At 39.5% G+C, this 18,859-nt stretch overlaps 1 protein-coding gene across 1 annotated transcript; it reads right to left on the bottom strand.

Annotated features, from left to right (window-relative positions):
• Window positions 1-3,232: 3,232 nt before the first annotated feature.
• On the bottom strand, window positions 3,233-4,441 carry LOC128578300 (glyceraldehyde-3-phosphate dehydrogenase-like). Its single transcript, XM_053580889.1, has one exon. The coding sequence runs from the start codon at window positions 4,439-4,441 to the stop codon at window positions 3,434-3,436; it is 1,008 nt and encodes a 335-aa protein (XP_053436864.1). The 3' UTR covers window positions 3,233-3,433.
• Between the last annotated feature and the right edge of the window lie 14,418 nt (window positions 4,442-18,859).

Below are 18,859 nucleotides of genomic sequence, written 5' to 3'. Positions count from 1 at the left end.
CTCTACCATACAAAAAATAGGCACAAATACCTTAAAAATCTTGCTTCAGCCTCCCGAGTTGCTGGGATTACAGCCGCCTTTCATTACAGCCGCTGGGATTACAGTTTGCCTCTTCTTCACTGGCATTTGGTGTTTTTCTTATTAATAGCTATTCTGATGGGTGTGTAGTGATATCTCATCATTATTTTAATTTGCATTAATTTAATAACAAATTCTCTCAAATATTATTTCATGTACTTATTTTCCCTCTGTATATATTTTTGGGAGAAATGTTTGTTAATAACTTTTACCTCTTTCCTAACTGAATTGTTTGGTTATTCCTGTTGAGCTTTGAGAGTTCTTTATTTTTAGAGGCAGGATCTCGCTCTAGCTCAGGCAGTTCTTGAACTCGTGAGCTCAAGCCATCTGCCCGCTTTGGCCTCCCAGAGTGCTAGGATTACAGTCATGAGCCTCTACATCTGTCCTGGACTAAGACATTTTTTGATGCTGATAGCTATAAAATAATAAATTGTCTTGAATATGGAAAAAATAAATCAATAAGAAGAAATCAATTAAAGTTAAAATTAAAAATGAGCAAAGGGTGGTGGCAAGAAATTCACAGAAAAGGAAACTTGAATTGACAGTAAATAAATGAAAACAGTTTCAATAGTAACTAGGAATCAATTTAAAACAAATGATGTTGGCTCGGCAGCTGTGGCTCAAGCAGCTAAGGCTCTAGCCACATACACCTGAGCTGGCGGGCTCGAATGCAGCCCGGGCCCGCAAACAATGATGGCTGCAACCAAAAAATAGCCAGGTGTTGTGGCAGGTGCCTGTAGTCCCAGCTACTTGGGAGGCGGAGGCAGGAGAAACACTTGAGCCCAGGAGTTGGAGGTTGCTGGGAGCTGTGATGCCATAGCACTCTACCCAGGGTGATAGCTTGAGGCTCCATATCAAAAAACAAACAAACAAACAAACAAAAAAAACAAATGATATCTTTCACAACCATATACTTGGTAAATGTTTTAAAATATATTTTCAATTAAATATATTATTTGGAGATAACTAGATCCACATGAAGTTGTAAGATAATAATACAGAGAGATCTTCTGTATCCTTTATTGACATTCTCCCAGTAATAACAATTTGCAAAATATAGTACCATATCATCACCAGGATATTAACATTGATATTGCCAACATAGAAAGAATTTTCATAACCACAAGTATCTCTCATGTTGCTATTTTATTGCCACACCCACTTTGTCCTGAACCCCACTTCTCCTTTAATCCTGGCAACAGCTAATCTGTTCTCCCTTTCTATAATTTTGTCATTCAAAGAAAGTTGTATAAATGAAATCATATGGTACATAACCATTTAGTTACAGGGATTTTTTTTTTCACTCAGCATCCAGGTGGTTGTGTGTATAAGTAGTTCCTTTTAATTGTTGAGTAGCACTCCATGGAATTGATGTATCATAGTCTGATTAACCATTTATTCATTGCAGGACATCTGGCTTGTTTCCAGTTTGGGGCTATCAAAAATATATGCTATTTATGTACAACTTTTGTGTGGACATACATTTTCATTTCTCAGGGATAAATACCCAAGGAATGCAATTTCTGGGTCATATGTCAATTGCATATTTTTTTTTAAGAAACTGCCAAATTTTTTTCTAGGATGGCTGTATCATTTAACATTCCACCAGCAATGTATGAATGATTCAGTTTGCCTCTTCTTCACTGGCATTTGGTGTTTTTGTTATTATAGCTATTCTGATGGGTGTGTAGTGATATCTCATCATTATTTTAATTTACATTAATATAATGACAAATTATCTTGAATATTATTTCATGTGCTTATTTCCCCTCTCTATGTATTTTTTGGAGAAATGTTTGTTAATAACTTTTGCCTCTTTCCTAATTGAATTGTTTGGTTATTACTGTTGAGCTTTGAGAGTTCTTTATATAGTCTAGATAATAGTATTTTGTCACATATTTGGTTTAAAAATATTTTCTATATCTAGCTTGCCTTTTTATCCTCCTTAACAAGAACTTTTTTTTGTTTGTTTTTTTGGCCAGGGCTGGGTTTGAACCTGACACCTCCGGTATATGGGGCAGGTGCCCTACTCCTTTGAGCCACAGGCACTGCCCCTTAACAAGAACTTTTGCAGAGAAAAAGTTTTTAATTTTGAGTAAATTTAATTCATCATTTTTTTCCTTTATGGATTATGCTTTTGTTGTCATGTCTAAGAAAAGTTTGCCTAACACTAGATCACAAAGATTATTCCTAAAAGTTTTATAGGTTAATGGTTCACATTTATAAGTTCATAATCGACTTTTGGTTAATTATTATATAAGATATGAGACTTAAGTCAAGGTTCACTTTTTGGCCAATGGATTTACAATTGATCTAGCATCATTATTGAAGACTCTTTTCCCCTAGACTTGCTTTTGCACTTTATCCAAAATTAGGTGGCTGTAATTGTGTGGTTCCGTTTATGGGTTTTCTATTCTGTTCCCTTGATCAACATGTCTATTCCTCTGCTAATTCACTACAGTCTTGATTTTTAGATTTCCTTTTGGTGATTTTCTACTTTCCTTTCAATTCCCTTCCTTTTTTTGCCATCTGTACTCTAAATTCTCTTTCTATCATTTCCATAATTTTCTTTATCTGTGGCATCCTCTGTGGTAGCTACCTCATGATACCTTGGGAGGGTTGATCTATTCTGGTTTTTCACATTGGCTGAATTTTTTTGTTGGTTCCTCCTCATTTTTTTTCTTCTTGTTCATTTTCTCTCCCCACTTTTTCCTCTCACATCCTTCTTCTCTCTAAATTTCCTTGTCTCTGTGCTTAAGTCTTGGACTGGCCTGTTGGTATAGGACCAAAAGGAAGAGAAAAGAGTAAGAAGGGAGAAAAGAAAGGAAAATAGAAAAAAAAAAGTGTGAAAGGGAAAAATGAAAAAAGGAGAGAAGAAGGACAGAAAGAGAGAGACAGGAATAATAATGGTGTTAAACAATGTGCATTTACCCTCCCCTGCAATTTCATGACTCTGGGCAGCTGGCTCGGGTTGTTCTCTTGAGGCCAAGAGCTTCTTACCAGTCTGAGGAAAAGCAAGAAGCCATCTCTGATAAATATAGAAGAAAATTAGCAGTGTGTCACGGTGGTGACCTATCAATACAGTCCTTTGAAAGGCCAAAGCTAGAAAATGCCTTAGACCAGAGGCTCAAGACCTTCTTTTTTTTTTTTCTTTTTGAATTCAGAGAACTTTATTGATGTTACATGACAAGGTGGGGCTCCTTAGGCCCCTCTTATTCTTGAGGGGGTCTGGTGTGGAAACTGTCGAGGGGAGATTCTCAGTGAGGTGGGGGACTGAGTAGTCAGGGGCACCCCAGCAGCTAAGGGCCTTTCTCTTCCTCTCGTGCTCTGGCTGGGGCTTGTGGTCTGGGGGTTCTTACTCCTTGGAGGCCATGTGGGCCATAGGGTCCACCACCCTGTTGCTGTAGCCAAATTCATTATCATACCAGGCAATGAGTTTGACAAAGTGGTCGTTGAGGGCAATGCCAGCCTCAGCATCAAAGGTGGAAGAATGGGTGTTACCGTTGAAGTCAGAGGAGACGACCTGGTGCTCGGTGTAACCCAGGATGCCCTTGAGGGGGCCCTCTGATGCCTGCTTCACCACCTTCTTGATATCATCATATTTGGCAGCCTTCTCTAGACAGCAGGTGAGATCCACGACCGACACGTTGGCAGTGGGGACCCGGGAGGTCATACCAGTAAACTTCCCATTCAGCTCAGGGATGACCTTGCCCACAGCCTTGGATGTGCCAGTTGAGGCAGGGATGATGTTCTGGAGAGCCCTGTGACCATCACGCCACAACTTCCCAGAGGGGCCATCCACTGTCTTCTGGGTGGCAGTGATGGCATGGACTGTGGTCATGAGTCCCTCCACAATGCCGAAGTTGTCATGGATGACCTTAGCCAAGGGGGCTAAGCAGTTGGTGGTGCAGGAGCCATTGCTGACAATGCAAAGGCTGTTTTCGTACTTCTCATGGTTCACACCCATCACAAACCTGGGGGCATCAGCAGAAGGGGCAGAGATGATGACCCTTTTGACACCCCCCTGTAGGTGAGCCCCAGTTTTCTCCATAGTGGTGAAGACACCAGTGGACTGCACAAAATACTCTGTGCCTGCCTCATCCCATTTGATTTTGGTGGGATCTCGCTCCTGGAAGATGGTTATGAGATTTCCATTGATGACAACCTTCCCGTTCTCAGCCTTGACTGTGCCATGGAATTTGCCATGGGTGGAATCATACTGGAACATGTAGACCATGTAGTTGAGGTCAATGAAGGGGTCATTGATGGCGACAATATCCACTTTGCCAGAGTTAAAAGCAGCCCTGGTGACCAGGTGCCCAATATGACCAAAGCTGTTTATTCTGACCTTCACTTTCACCATGCTGCCTCGGGGATGCGGCTGGCGCTGCACTAGAAGAAGTGGCTGTCTGATGAACGGGAGGATCAGAGAGCCTCAAGACCTTCTTGAGCCAGGCCAATGCTGTGTCACCCTAGCCCAGGCCTCAGAGTGAGGCTCTGTCTCATAAATAGAATATAGAATGAAAAAGAACAAAACTGATGCGAAAAAAGAAAACAAGTAATTATAAATTAAAAAGAAAATTATATAAAATGTAAAAGGCTATCTTAGTTGTGAAACTTATGAGGGCAAGATGAAAAATTAGAAAAATCTCTACAAAAAGAAAAATGCTAGAAATACAAAAGAAAGAAAGGAAAAAAAGGCAGAAAAACTGTAGCAAAAATGGAATCCTTGATATTGGAAAAAAAGTAAAAAATAAAAATTAAAAATATGACAAAACAAAAATTAAAAGAAGCAGAAAACAATATAAAAATTAATAATAATTCCAATATATATATATATAATATATGTATACATATTGCAATATATTGCCTGGACACCAGGTGTGCTTGGAGAAGATAGGAATAAAAGAGAAAATAGATATATAATACAATATATTTCCTGGACAAGAGATAGCACTCCCGAGTCAGGAGACATAAAACAAACATGCTGATTGTGCTGTATAAGATAGGGCCTGGAAGCCACTATCTACTTGCCATGTAGACCCGGTCCATTTTCCTGATTTATTTACTTTCAATCAGGGATTGGTTTCTTTGCTAACTTTCAATACCTACAGAGTTGGAAGCCTGAAGCCCTCACCAGACTTCTTAGGAGATGCCCCTCAACCTTTTAAACTGCCCCTTGGTCACAAAGGGGCCTTCACGGGGGTGCAGAAGCTGCTCATCTCACCCCAAGGGTGGCTGCCCATGCTCAGCAGGCACAACAGATTTAGCCATGTGCTGGGACCCTGTGGGCTGTTCTTCTTGGTGGCTCTCGCACAATAGTGGTGCCCTGCTAGCAGCCAAATCGGTAGGAGTTCCACCCTGCCCCCTGGTTCAATCCTGGCTGCTGGTGCCATTCAAGTTCACTTATTTGCATAAGCCCTCCCAATGCAGCTCTGGTGAGCACCCAAGTTCAGAAACACGGCAGGACAGGCTTTTCTTCTTTTTATTCTTCCACTCGGGGGCCAGCCAGCCTCTACTCGCTCCCAGGTACTTGCCTTCTGTGCTAGTCTTCTACTGCTCCTGACCTTCTATTTGACTCCTGAAATCCCCCTCTGTGTTCCCAGAGTAGTATTTCTGAGCAGGACATTCCAGTCAGAGGTGGCTAGAATCCTCTCTCCCCATCTCACTGCAGTGGCTGGTGCATCTAGTCGCTGAATCCCTCTAGTCGGCCATCTTGCTCCACCTCCCCTGAAAAGGTGGATTTGGAAATAATCTAGCAATGCCTGTTTGTGTCAAAAACAAACATTTCTATGACCTGGTAAGAAGACTCCAGGAAATCTACAGATTTATTTACTGATATTTATTTGTGTACTACTAATGCAAATTTGAGGGGAAGGGTCACTAAAACTAATGCTATGATTAACTTCATTGTAATGAAGATAAATATGCAGAGAAGCTAAAGCACTAGCAGGGAGGCTGTTGACAAAATTAAGGAAAATCTCTTTAATGGAAATATGAGGCTTTTTCTTTTTTAATTATTTATTTATTTATTTTTAATGTTAAATCATAGCTGTGTACATTAGTGCAATCAAGGGGTACAACGTGTGGGTTTCATATACAATCTGAAATATTCTCATCAAACTATTCAACGTAGCCTTCATGGCATTTTCTTAGTTACTGTATGCAGGCACTTGTATTCTGCATTTAGTAAGTTTCACCTGTACCCATTCTATGGTACACTGTAGATGTGGCCCCACCCAATACCCTCACTCCACCAAAACCTCCCCCCTCCCTTCCCCTTCCTTGGCCCTTTCCCCATAGTCTTGGGCTATAGTTGGGTTATAGCCTTCATGCGAAAGCTATAATTTAGCTTCATAGTAGAGCTGAGTACATTGGATACTTTTTCTTCCATTCCTGAGATACTTTGCTAAGAAGAATATGTTCCAGCTCCATCCATGTAAACATGAAAGAGGTAAAGTCTCCATCTTTCTTTAAGGCTACATAATATTCCATGGTATACATGTACCACAATTTGCTAGTCCATTTGTGGGTCGATGGACACTTGGGCTTCTTCCATGACTTAGCAATTATGAATTGGACTGCAATAAACATTCTGGTACAGATGTCTTTCTTATATTGTGACTTTTGGTCTTCTGGGTATAAACCTAGTAAAGGAACTATAGGATCGAATGGCAGGTCTATCTTTAGGTCTCTAAGTATTCTCCAAACATCCTTCTAGAAGGAACGTATTAGTGTGCATTCCCACCAGCAGTGTAGAAGTGTGCCCTTTTCTCCACATCCACGCCAACATCTCTGGTTTTGGGATTTTGTTATGTGGGCTACACTTACTGGGTTTAGGTGGTATCTCAAAGTAGATTTGATTTGCATTTCTCTGATGATTAAGGATGATGAGCTTTTTTTCATGTATTTGTAGATCATGCATAGGTCTTCTTTAGAGAATTTTCTCTTCAAATCCCTTGCCCAAACTGAGATGGGGTCACGTGTTCTTTTCTTGCTAATACGTTTGAGTTCTCTGTGGATTCTGGTTATTAGACATTAATCGGAGGTATAACCTGCAAATATTTTCTCCCATTCTGAGGGACGTCTACTTGTTTTACTTACAATGTTCTTGGCTGTGCAGAAGCTTTTTAGTTTGATCAGGTCTCAGTAGTGTATTTTTGATACTGCTTCAACTGCCTGGGGAGTCCTCCTCATAAAATATTCACCCAGGCCCATTCCTTCAAGAGTTTTCAAAAGTGGAAGGTCAGACAGATTCAGAGAAGTTGAGTTCATATGTTCTCACTGAACTCCTAAATTAGACAACGGGGAACTATGCTGTTTCTGGAACTTCTTGTTGTGTAAAATAATAAATATTGTTTCAGTTAAAAAAAAAAAAAAGAGTTTTCCCTGCACTTTCTTCAAGTATTTTTATAGTTTCATGTCTTAAGTTTAAATCTTTTATCCAGAGAGAGTCTATCCTAGTTAATGGTGAAAGGTGTGGGTCCAGTTTCAATCTTCTACAGGTTGCCAGCCAGTTTACCCAGCACCATTTGTTAAATAGGTAATCTTTTCCCCACTGAATGTTTTTAATTGGCTTGTCAAAGATCAGATAACGGTAAGTAGCTGGATTCATCTCTTGGTTCTCTATTCTGTTCCAGACATCTACTTCTCTGCTTTTGTGCCAATACCATGCTGTTTTGATCACTATCGATGTATAGTACAGTCTCAGGTCTGGTAGCATGATTCCTCCTGCTTTGTTTTTATTGCTGAGTAATGTTTTGGCTATTCGAGTTTTTTTCTGATTCCATATAGAATGAAGTATTATTTTTTGAAGATCTTTAAAATATGACAATGGAGCTTTAATAGGAATTGCATTAAAATTGTATATTGCTTTGGGTAGTCTGGACATTTTAATAATGTTGATTCTTCCCAGCCATGAGCATGGTATGTTTTTCCATCTGTTAACATCTTCAGCTATTTCTTTTCTTAAAGTTTCGTAGTTCTCTTTGTAGAGATCTTTCACATCCTTTGTCAGTTATACTCCCAAATATTTCATCTTTTTGGCACTATTGTGAGAGGAATAGAGTCCTTGACTGTTTTTTCAGCTTGGTTATTGTTGGTATACATAAAGGCTACAGATTTATGGGTGTTGATTTTGTAGCCTGAGACATTGCTGTATTCCTTGATCACTTCTAAAAGTTTTGTAGTAGAATACCTGGTGTTTTCCAGATATACGATCATATCATCTGTGAAGAGTGAAAGTTTGATCTCTTCTGACCCTATGTGGATACCCTTGATTGTGTTTTCTTCCCTAATTGCAATGGCTAAAACTTCCATTACGATGTTAAAGAGTAATGGAGACAATGGGCAACCTTGCCTGGTTCCTGATCTAAGTGTAAATGATTTCAATTTAACTCCATTAAATACGATATTGGCTGTGGGTTTGCTGTAGATGGCCTCTATTAGTTTAAGAAATGTCCTTTCTATACCAATTTTCTTTCTTTTATTTATTTATTTATTTATTAAATCATAGCTGTGTACATTAGTATGATCATGGGGCACCATACACTTGGTTCATAGACCGTTTGACACATTTTCATCACACTAGTTCAGTGTTCTGATTTTGAAGGGATGCTGGATATTATCAAAAGCTTTTTCTGCATCAGTTGAAAGAATCATATGGCCCTTAGTTTCTAGTTTTTTATGTACTGAATTACATTTATAGATTTACGTATATTGAACCAGCCTTGAGACCCTGAGATAAATCCCACTTGGTCATGGTGTATAATTTTTTTGATGTGTTGTTGGATTCTGTTTGTTAGGATCTTATTGAGTATTTTAGCATCAATATTCATTAGTGACATTGGTCTATAATTTTCTTTTCTTGTTGGGTCTTTCCCTGGTTTGGGGATCAAGGTGATGTTTGCTTCATGGAATGTGTTGGGTAATTTTCCTTCTTTTTCTATATTTTGGAAGAGGTTTAGTAGTATAGGTACTAGTTCTTCTTTAAATGTTTGGTAGAATTCTGATGTAAGCCATCTGGTCCTGGGCTTTTCTTTTTCCAGAGATTTTGTATAGTTGATGCTATTTCAAAACTTGATATAGGCCTGTTCAACATTTCCACTTGATTCTGGCTAAGTCTTGGTAGGTGGCGTACTTCCCAGTATTGGTCGATTTCTTTCAGATTTTCATATTTCTGAGAGTAGAGTTTCTTATAGTATTTGTTAAGGATTTTTTGAATTTCTGAGGGGTCTGTTGTTATTTCATCATTACCATTTCTGATTGATGAAATTAGAGATTTTACTCTTTTTTTCCTGGTTAGGTTAGCCAAAGGTTTATCTATTTTATTGATCTTTTCAAAAAACCAACTTTTGGATTTATTGATCTGTTGTATAATTCTTTTGTTTTCAATTTCATTTAGTTTTGCTCTGATTTTTGTTATTTCTTTTCTTCTGCTGCGTTTTGGGTTGGAGTGTTCTTCCTTCTCCAGTTCCTTGAGTTGTCTCATTAAGTTATTAACTTCCTCTCTTTCCGTTTTCTTGAGGAAGGCTTGAAGTGCTATAAATTTCCCTCTTAGGACTGCCTTTGCAGTATCCCAGAGGTTCTAGTAATTCGTGTTTTGATTGTTGTTTTGTTCCAAAAATTTGGTGAGCTCCTTCTTAATCTCGTTTATAACCCATCTATCCTTCAGCATAAGGATGTTTAGCTTCCATGTCTTTGTATGGGTATGCAGGTTCCTTTTGTTATTTAGTTCAACTTTTATTCCATGATGGTCTTAGAAGATGCATGGAATAATTTCTATTTTTTTTAAATTTGCTGAGGTTAGATTTGTGGCCTAGGATGTGGTCGATTTTGGAGTATGTTCCGTGGGCTGATGAGAAGAATGTGTATTGAGTTCTGTTGGGATGAAATGTTCTGTAGATGTCTGTTAAGTCCAGATGTTGAATGGTTGAGTTTAATTCTAAGATTTCTTTGCTTAGCTTCTTTTTGGAGGATCTATCCAGGACTGCTAAAGGAGTGTTAAAATCTCCAACTACTATGGAAGTGGAGGAAATTGAGCTGCTCATGTCTGTTAGAGTTTCTCTTATAAATTGAGGTGTGTCATGGTTGGGTGCATAAATATTAATAATAGAGATCTCATCATATTGAGTATTACCTTTAACAAATATGAAGTGTCCATCCTTATCCCTAATTATTTTGGTTGGTTTAAAGCCTATTGCATCTGCGAACAGGATTGTAACACCTGCTTTTTTCTGCTTTCCATTTGCCTGGAATATAGATGACCTTCCCTTCACCTTGAGTCTATATTTGTCTTTTAATGTAAGATGCGATTCTTGTATGCAGCAGATATCTGGCTTGAGTTTTTGTATCCAGTCCGCCAACCTGTGCCTCTTTAGAGGACAGTTTAAAGCATTCACATTAATTGAGAATATTGATAAGCCTTTCGAGAGTCCAGTAGACATTTTTAATCCTTTTGCGACTGTGGAAATTGGAATTTGATCAAAATTTTCTGGGTGAGTTTACTTTTGTGGTGGAGGATTGTGTTGGTCTTTATGGAAGATACGTCTGAGAATATCCTGAAGAGCTGGTTTAGTTATGGCAAATTTCTTCAACATGTGAATGTCATTGAAGTATTTAATTTCTCCATCATAAATGAAACTCAGTTTAGCTGGGTATAGGATCCTGGGTTGAAAGTTATTTTGTTTTAGGAGATTAAAAGTTGATGACCATCCTCTTATAGCTTTAAAGGTTTCAGTAGAGAGATCTGCAGTTATTCTAATATTCTTCCCCTTGTACGTAATGGTTTTCTTTCGTCTGGCAGCTTTCAGAGTTTTCTCCTTCATATTAACTTTAGTGAAATTGATTATGATGTGTGTGGGGGATGTCTTATTCGGGTTGAGTCTGCTGGAGTTCTGAAACTGTCTGCTATCTGAATTTCAGAATCTCTTGGCATGTCTGGAAAGTTCTCCTTCATAATTTCATGGAGAAGAGACTCTGTGCCTTGTGAAGCCACTTCGTCACTTTCGGGGATCCCTATAAGACGAATATTGGTTTTCTTCTAATTATCCCAGAGCTCTCTGAGAGAGTGATCTGTTTTTGCACTCCATTTCTCATCCTCTTTGAGAGTTTGGGAGTGTTCAAAAGCTTTGTCTTCAATGTCAGAAATCCTTTTTTCTGCTTGTTCCATTCTTTTACTGAGGGATTCTACTGTGTTTCTCAGATCATTGAAGGCTGCAACTTCTTGTCTCAATGTGTCAAAATCTTTGGTCCTTTGGTCTTTGAATTTGTTGAATTCTTGATATATCTTTTGGTTTACTGCTTGGAGTTCTAATTCAATCTTATTTGCTATTCAGATTCTGAATTCGATTTCTGACATCTCAGCTATTTGTTTGTGCTTGGGGTCTTGTGCTGTGTCTGCCCCATTGATCCTTGGGGGAGTTGATCTACTCTGATTATTCATATTGCCAGAGATTTTCCCTTGATTTCGCCTCATAATTGTTTTTCCCCGTTGCCTCTGGCCATCCTCAGAGTTGGGGTGGTGTCTCTCCAAGATTAGATCCCAGCAGGATCACTCTATTGTTGCTTGATCTTTGTAGGGAGTGACCCTGTGTAGTTCCTCTGGGGTTGCCCCAGCCAGGGAGTTCTGGTTGTGGAAGCAGCTCCGGAATGTGACACACCCGGATCCAGCAACAGGGCGGGAGGTGGTGCACATGTTTCTGGGAGTGCCTGGCACCCAGTGACTTTGGCACAGAGAGTCTAAGGCACCAGCAGGCTCTGCGCAGAGGCAGGGAAGGCTCTGAAGGGCATGTGGCTACCACAGTCCCTGGCCAGATGAGCAGGCCGGTGTGGAGGCAGGGAGGGTACAGGAGAGAGGACTCAGGGTTGTGCAGCTCCCGCAGTTCCTGGTCAGGGCATGCGGAGGCCCAGTGGGCGCGGGTTACATGTTGCTTTGCAGCTCTTATGGAGGACTGGGTGGCACCAAGCCCTGGAGTTTGAGGTTGCTATGAGCTGTGACACCATGGTACTCTACCCGGGGCAACAGCCCAAGGCTCCAGTGTGCCAAAACCTGTCTCACTCTGCCTCTGAGGGTGAAGGCTATAAGGCAGCTCAGTCCCCGCCTTTAGGCTGCTCAGTCAATAGGTTACTAGCTCCCGCCCAATCCTTGCTCTGCGACCCTGAGGGCGGAGCTTGCCAGGGCACTTCTCTTATAATGGTTCCCTGTGGCCCACAGCTGAACACTATTAGCTCCGTCCGGCTCAGCGGCTCAGTCTGGGGCCCTAGACAATGCCCAAAGTTCTCTGCACTCCTGCTCAAGCTCTCCCCAAGGCAGTTCAACTGAGTGCCAAGTCCAAAAACACCGAAACAGTTCACAGGTAAGGCGTTTCCGGTTTGCAGTCTCTCTGCTGCTTGTATTTATGGCTGCTGGCGGGATTAGTATGATCTAACACACGCAACCACTTGCCAGTTTTCCACTGCTTTTGTCCTCCTCTTGGGGTCCAGAAGTCCCTTGCTGACTCCCTGTATCCTCAAAGGGATGATTATAAGCAGATCCCACCAGCCAGAGATGCCTGGAGTCTTATCTCCCCAGACTCACCATGCCCAGTTGCAGGGAAGCTGTTACTCGGCCGCCATCTTGCTCCACCTCCAATATGAAGCTTTTTCGAGGATAAGTTAAGTATGTCTCAATTGCCTTGAAGAAATTTTATGATATAATTTTACGTGAGACAATCAAATTGCAGTCAGGTGTGTATGATATAAGCCCACTTTCATACAAGCATAAGGAAGATACTTATATAAAATTTTTTACTTGAGTGTGTGAAGTCAGAATATGTAGGTTAGTAAATAAAGCAATAGATACCAAGAAAATAAGAGATGATAAATAATAATAAAAACCAAAGTTGTTAAAATATAAAATAAAAACCAATATATGTATATATATGCATGTATGTATTTCTTTATCTCATGAAATGGTTGTTGCTGGTTATCTCTAGTAATTGAACATTTCAAGTGATTTTTGACTTTCATTTTACACTTTGCTATATTGCTCGAAGTATTATAAGTTTTTATATAATCAGAAATAAACAAGGAAAATCTTATTTAAAAAAGAAAACTTGTGACTCATGTGTAATATGTCAAATTGTATGACTCAGAATAAGTTAATTATTGTAATATCTTACTTTTATGATTTGTCACATTGAAGAGCTTCATGCACAGGTAATTCTCTGCCCACAACTATCTAGCTGTCTTTCTTTCTCTTATGCCTTCCATTGTTTGATTGTTGATGAGTATAAATAGGCCATATCATAACAATTCCCCTTGACATACCGTGGAGCCACTGCCCACTTGATTAGCTGGTACTGTGCGACATAGAATAAATGTTGCTACTCTGCAATTTTGCTTCTTGTTTGCAACTCTCTTTTACTTTGGTTTCACTGAATGCAATTGCACTGCTAGAGCTGACCTCTCCTTGTAATGCCCACTTCTATCTTCTCTTTCACCTAGTGAACAGGTTATTATTCTATATGTAGCACTGTATAATAAGATGGTCTGCAATTATGGAAGTACTCTCTATCTGTATTGGCAGTAGGGTAGTAACTAGCCAGCTACAGATCTGCAGCACTTGAAATGTGACTACTGCTATTGAGAAATTAACTTTAAAAACTGTGTTTAATTTTGATTTATTTGAATTTAAGTTGTGTCCAGTGGATACCACTACTGGGCAGTGCAGCTTTACAGTAAATCTTTCAGTTATATTTGGCAAGTAATACTATCTTGTTTCTCTTATGACACAATTTTGGTTCTCCCACCCCAAACATATAAGGCTTGGAGGTGTGACCATGCTAACTCAGGAAATCTGGATTACTCACAATCATCTTTGCTTGTGATTTTTTGTCTGGGAAGACCATATTATCTCTTCTGATGCACAATCTTTTGTGGAATCTCTACAATTTAGAGATGTTTGTTTATGTCTGAATTATCACATGGGTTAAATATGAGTTATCTTTCATAGGAATTATGAACCCCAACAACTCAAGGAATATGCCCAGGCACGTTTTACTGTTAATAAATATTTGTGGCAGTTATAACAAATTTGTTAACATTTTCTGAAAGGGTTTCATCTGCTGAAAGCACTCTAGGAGGTGATGTTTTCTATTTCTTCCTGTGAGACCGTTAGAACTTCATCCCTGGGCGGCGCCTGTGGCTCAGTGGATAGGGCGCCGGCCCCATATACTGAGGGTGGCGGGTTCAAACCCCGCTACGGCAAACTGCAACAAAAAATAGCCAGGCATGTGGCAGGCGCCTGCAGTCCCAGCTACTTGGGAGGCTGAGGCAAGAGAATCTCCTAAGCCCAGGAGTTGGAGGTTGCTGTGAGCTGTGATGACACAGCACTCAACAGAAGGCAATAAAGTAAGACTCTGTCTCAAAAAAAAAAGAACTTCATCCCTGAGCCAGGAAAAATTATATACACACAGATACCCCACAGTTAGGAAGCCCTAAATACCTACCTTTGGATCAGGGGAACATCAATGCTTTTTCTCCTACAGTCACTACAAAGGAGAGCACCCAAGTAGTTACCAAAACACTGGTCTAAAGTTAATTTTCTCTGTCTCTATTCTGTTACCTCTTAGGAGGAAAGCAACCAGATGCAGGGTCAGAATTTGCTTATGTATTTATAGCATCACAAATTCAGAGGGTTGAATTTCCTTTGCTCTCCTTTGTAACAGTTTTAGACTCTTGGTAAACAAGTTTCACACCCCCTTCTGAGCAATAGGGAGGTATTATCCATAGAACAGAGGTTCTGTTGAGAACACTGGAACCAGACTGCCTGATATTGAGCCCTAGTTTCTTTGCTAACTTCCTAGTTTAATGTACTCAAGCAGATTTTTAACCTGTCTTGCTGCCCTCATCTTTAAATGGGGACTAATAATAGCATATGGACTTCATAGTGATAGTGGCCATTGTTATGCAAAATAGCCATTACATGGAGGATGCTACTGAACAAGCTGTAGCAGGACAGGATGGGCTCCTATGCCACCATCTGGAATTGTTTATTCACGTAGGAGGCTTTCTATCATAGATAAAGTTAAGAGACTGTACGTTCCAAGAACCATGGTGCCAGTCAAGGATGTAGTGCACTTAGTAATATACTTAGTAATGGACTTAGTAAAACATTGACTAAATATAAATTTAGTCTACAGTAGAAATAATATTATGATTAATAACTGTATTAATATTTATGATGGCAGAAACATTTTGTAACCTTGCAACCTATGAAAGAAAATCTGTTTAGTGTCTACTACAATGATTAATAACTTTTCTGACGCTTGCTTTTATTGTGAGATTATAACAATAACAAAGGGAAATAACAGTCTGTTCTCCAGAATTGCTGGCTTTTCTGTAAATAAAAGTAGAATAGTTAATCTCTTATCCACTTCTCCATTGACTATCTTGGGTGACAGGTGGACAGACTCATTGGTCCAGCAGCAATAGGGTTGTTGAAAGAGTGAAATATATCAATATATAGTTGTTTCTCAATATGCATGGAGGATTGGCTTCAAGATGTCCTACCCATACCAAAATCCACTTTGCTCAAGTCCCTGATTCAAAATGATCTAGTATTTGCATATATCCTATGTACATTCTCTTGTATACTTTAAATCATCTGTAGATTGCTTATAATAACTAATACAGTATTATATGAACTAATACAGTATTATTATATTGTACTATATTGCTTTTTATTTGTATTATGATTTGTTTCTGTTGTATTGTTACTTTTTATTGTTTTTTTTTTCCCCCAAATATATTCAGTTTATGGTTGGTTGAGTCCACTCATGTGGAACCTTCAGATAAAGGACCAACTAAAGAAAGTATTTATAATAACGCTTAGCAATATCATTGATACTATAAGTGTGATGTTAGTTTTCATCATTCTTCTCCACTTGCTAAAAGGTGGCTGCCCTTTTAACCTTCAGGAAGCGAGTCATGTTATCGAGGGATTGTCCTTCTGTGGAAGACTAACATTAAAGGTGTGCCTCAAATATACACGTTTTGTATGTTTGGTTCCAGACCACCAAAATAAAGCCAATCTGGCAATAAAGCGAGTCACATGAATTTCTCAGTGCATATAAAAGTTGTGTTTACAATATACTGTAATTGGATGAGCATGTAATAACATTGCCTTTAAAAATATACATGCCTGGCTCGGTGCCTGTGGCTCAAGCAGCTAAGGGGCCAGCCACATACACACAAGCTGGCGGGTTCGAATCTAGCCTGGGCCTGCCAAACAATGATGGTTGCAACCAAAAAATAGCCGGGCATTGTGGCAGGCACCTGTAGTCCCAGCTACTTGGGAGGCAGAGGCAGGAGAATCGTTTGAGCCCAGGAGTTGGAGTTTGCTGTGAGCTGTGATGCCACTGCACTCTACCTAGGGCGACAGCTTGAGGCTCTGTCTTAAAAAAAAAAAAAAAAAAGTATATATACACACACACGCCTTAATGTCAAAATACTCCATTGTTAAAAAAAAAACACTAATGATCATCTGAGACTTCAGCAAGTTGTAATCTTTTTGTTGGTGAAGAGTTTTGTGTCAATGTGGATGGCAGCTGACTGATCGAGGTAGTGTTAACTGAAGGTTGGGGCATCTGTGGCAATTTTAAGAATAAGCAATGATAGTAGCCACACTGATTGACTCTCCCTTTCATGAAAGATTTCTCTGTATTATATGATGCTATGTGATAGCACTTTACTCACAGTAGAACTTCTTTCAAAACTGGAGCCAATCTTTTCACACCCTACCTCTCTCATCTCAACTAAGTTTAGGTAATATTCTAAATCCAATGTTTATATTTCAATAATGTTCACAACACCTTCCCTAGGAGTCGATTCCATCTAAAGAAACCCCTTTGTTTGTGCATCCATGAGAGAAACTCCTTATCCATTCAAGTTTTATTACGAGATTTCAGTGATTCAGTAACATCTTCAGGCTCTACTTCTAATTCTCTTAATATTTCTACCACATCTGCAGTTATTTTTTCCTCTGAAGTCTTGAATCCCTCAAAGTCATCCATGAGGGTTGGAACAACATTTTTCCAAACTCCTGTTAATGATAATATTTTGACCTCTTCCCATGAATCATAAATATTCTTAATGTTAACTAAATAATAGTTATCTAAATCTTCTCCTTTCCAGAAGATTTTTGATTGCTTTTCATAGATCCATCAGAGGAATCATTATTTATGGTAAATATAACCTTTGTAAATGTAATTTTTAAATAGTAAGTCTTAAAAGTAGAAGTTAAGTTTTAATTCATAAGCTGCAGAATGGGTGTTGTGTTAGCAACCATGAAAACAACATTAATCTCCTTGTACATCTCTGTCAGAGCTCTTGCATGGCTTAGTTGCCTTATTAATAGGGGTAATATTTTGAAAGTAATTTCATTTTATGAGCAGTAGATCTTGACAGTGGGCTTCAAATATTCAGTAAGCCACACTGTAGGAAGATGTGCTGCCATCAGGCCTTGTTGTTCCATTTACAGAGTATAGGCAGAGTAGATCTAGCATGATTCTTAAGGCCATTGGATTTTCAGAATGATCAATGATCACTGGCTTTAACTTAAAATCACCAGCTGGGCCGGGCACGGTGGCTCATGCCTATAATCCCAGCACTTGGGAGGCCGAGGTGGGTGGATTGTCTGAACTCACAGGTTTGAGACCAGCCTGAGCCAGAGTGAGACCTCATCTCTAAAACTAGCCAGGCATTGTGGTGGGTGCCTGTAGTCTCGTCTACTTGGGAGGCTGAGGCAAGAGAATTGCTTAAGCCAGGAGTTTGAGGTTGCTGTGAGCTATGATGCCGCGGCACTCTACCAAGGGTGACAAAGTGAGACTCTGTCTCAAAATAAAAATAAAAATAAAGAAAAGCAAAATAAAATAAAATAAAATAAAATAAAATCATCAGCTGTATTAGCTCCTAACAAGAAAGTCAGCCTGTCCTTCGAAACTTTGAATCCAGGCTGTGACTTCTCCTCTCTAGATATCATAGTCCTAGATGACATATTATTCCAATAAAAAGATGTTTAATCTATATTGAAAATCTTTTCTTCAGTGTAGCTACCTATATCTATTTTCTTAGTTATATTTGCTGCTTATATCTACAATAACTGCTGCTGCATATACATCAGTACTTGTTGCTTCATTTTGCAGTATATTATGTTATAGAGATGGTTTCTTTCCTAAACCTCTATTAACCTTCAAAGTTTCTTTTGAAGCTTCTTCACCTCTCTCAGCCTAATAGAGCTGAGGAGAGTTTCAGCCTTCCTCTGAATTAGGCTTGACTTAAGGGAAAGTTGTGGTTGGTTTGATCTTCTATCCAGGCCACTAAAACTTTCTTACTATCAGCAGTAAAACTCACTTTCTTATAATTTGTGTGTTCACTGGAGTAGATTTGCTCCAAGAAATTTTCCTTTGCATTCACATCTTGGCTAACTTGTGCAAGAGGCCTAGCTTTTGGCCTATCTCAGCTTTCAACATGCCTCCATCACTAAGCATAATCATTTCTAGCTTTTGATTTAAAGTGAGAGTATGCAATTGAAAGACCATTGTAGGGCTCCGTGCCTGTGGCTCAAGCAGCTAAGGCACCAGCCACATACACCTGAGCTGTTGGATTCAAATGCAGCCCGGGCCTGCCAAACAACAATGACAGCTGCAACCAAAAAAATAGCCAGGTGAGGTAGAGGCAGGAGAAGCGCTTAAGCCCAGGAGTTGGAGGTTGCTGTGAGCTGTGATGCCATGGCACTCTA

This window comes from Nycticebus coucang, chromosome X, assembly GCF_027406575.1.
Source record: "Nycticebus coucang isolate mNycCou1 chromosome X, mNycCou1.pri, whole genome shotgun sequence".
Lineage (NCBI taxonomy): Eukaryota > Metazoa > Chordata > Mammalia > Primates > Lorisidae > Nycticebus > Nycticebus coucang.
The sequence above is the reverse complement of the archived record's forward strand: the minus strand, read 5'-3'. Positions and strand labels throughout refer to the sequence as shown.

Bases quoted from the DNA above. Each gene is read 5' to 3' on its own strand.
- LOC128578300 (XM_053580889.1), bottom strand. From the start codon at position 4,441: ATGGTGAAAGTGAAGGTCAGAATAAACAGCTTTGGTCATATTGGGCAC.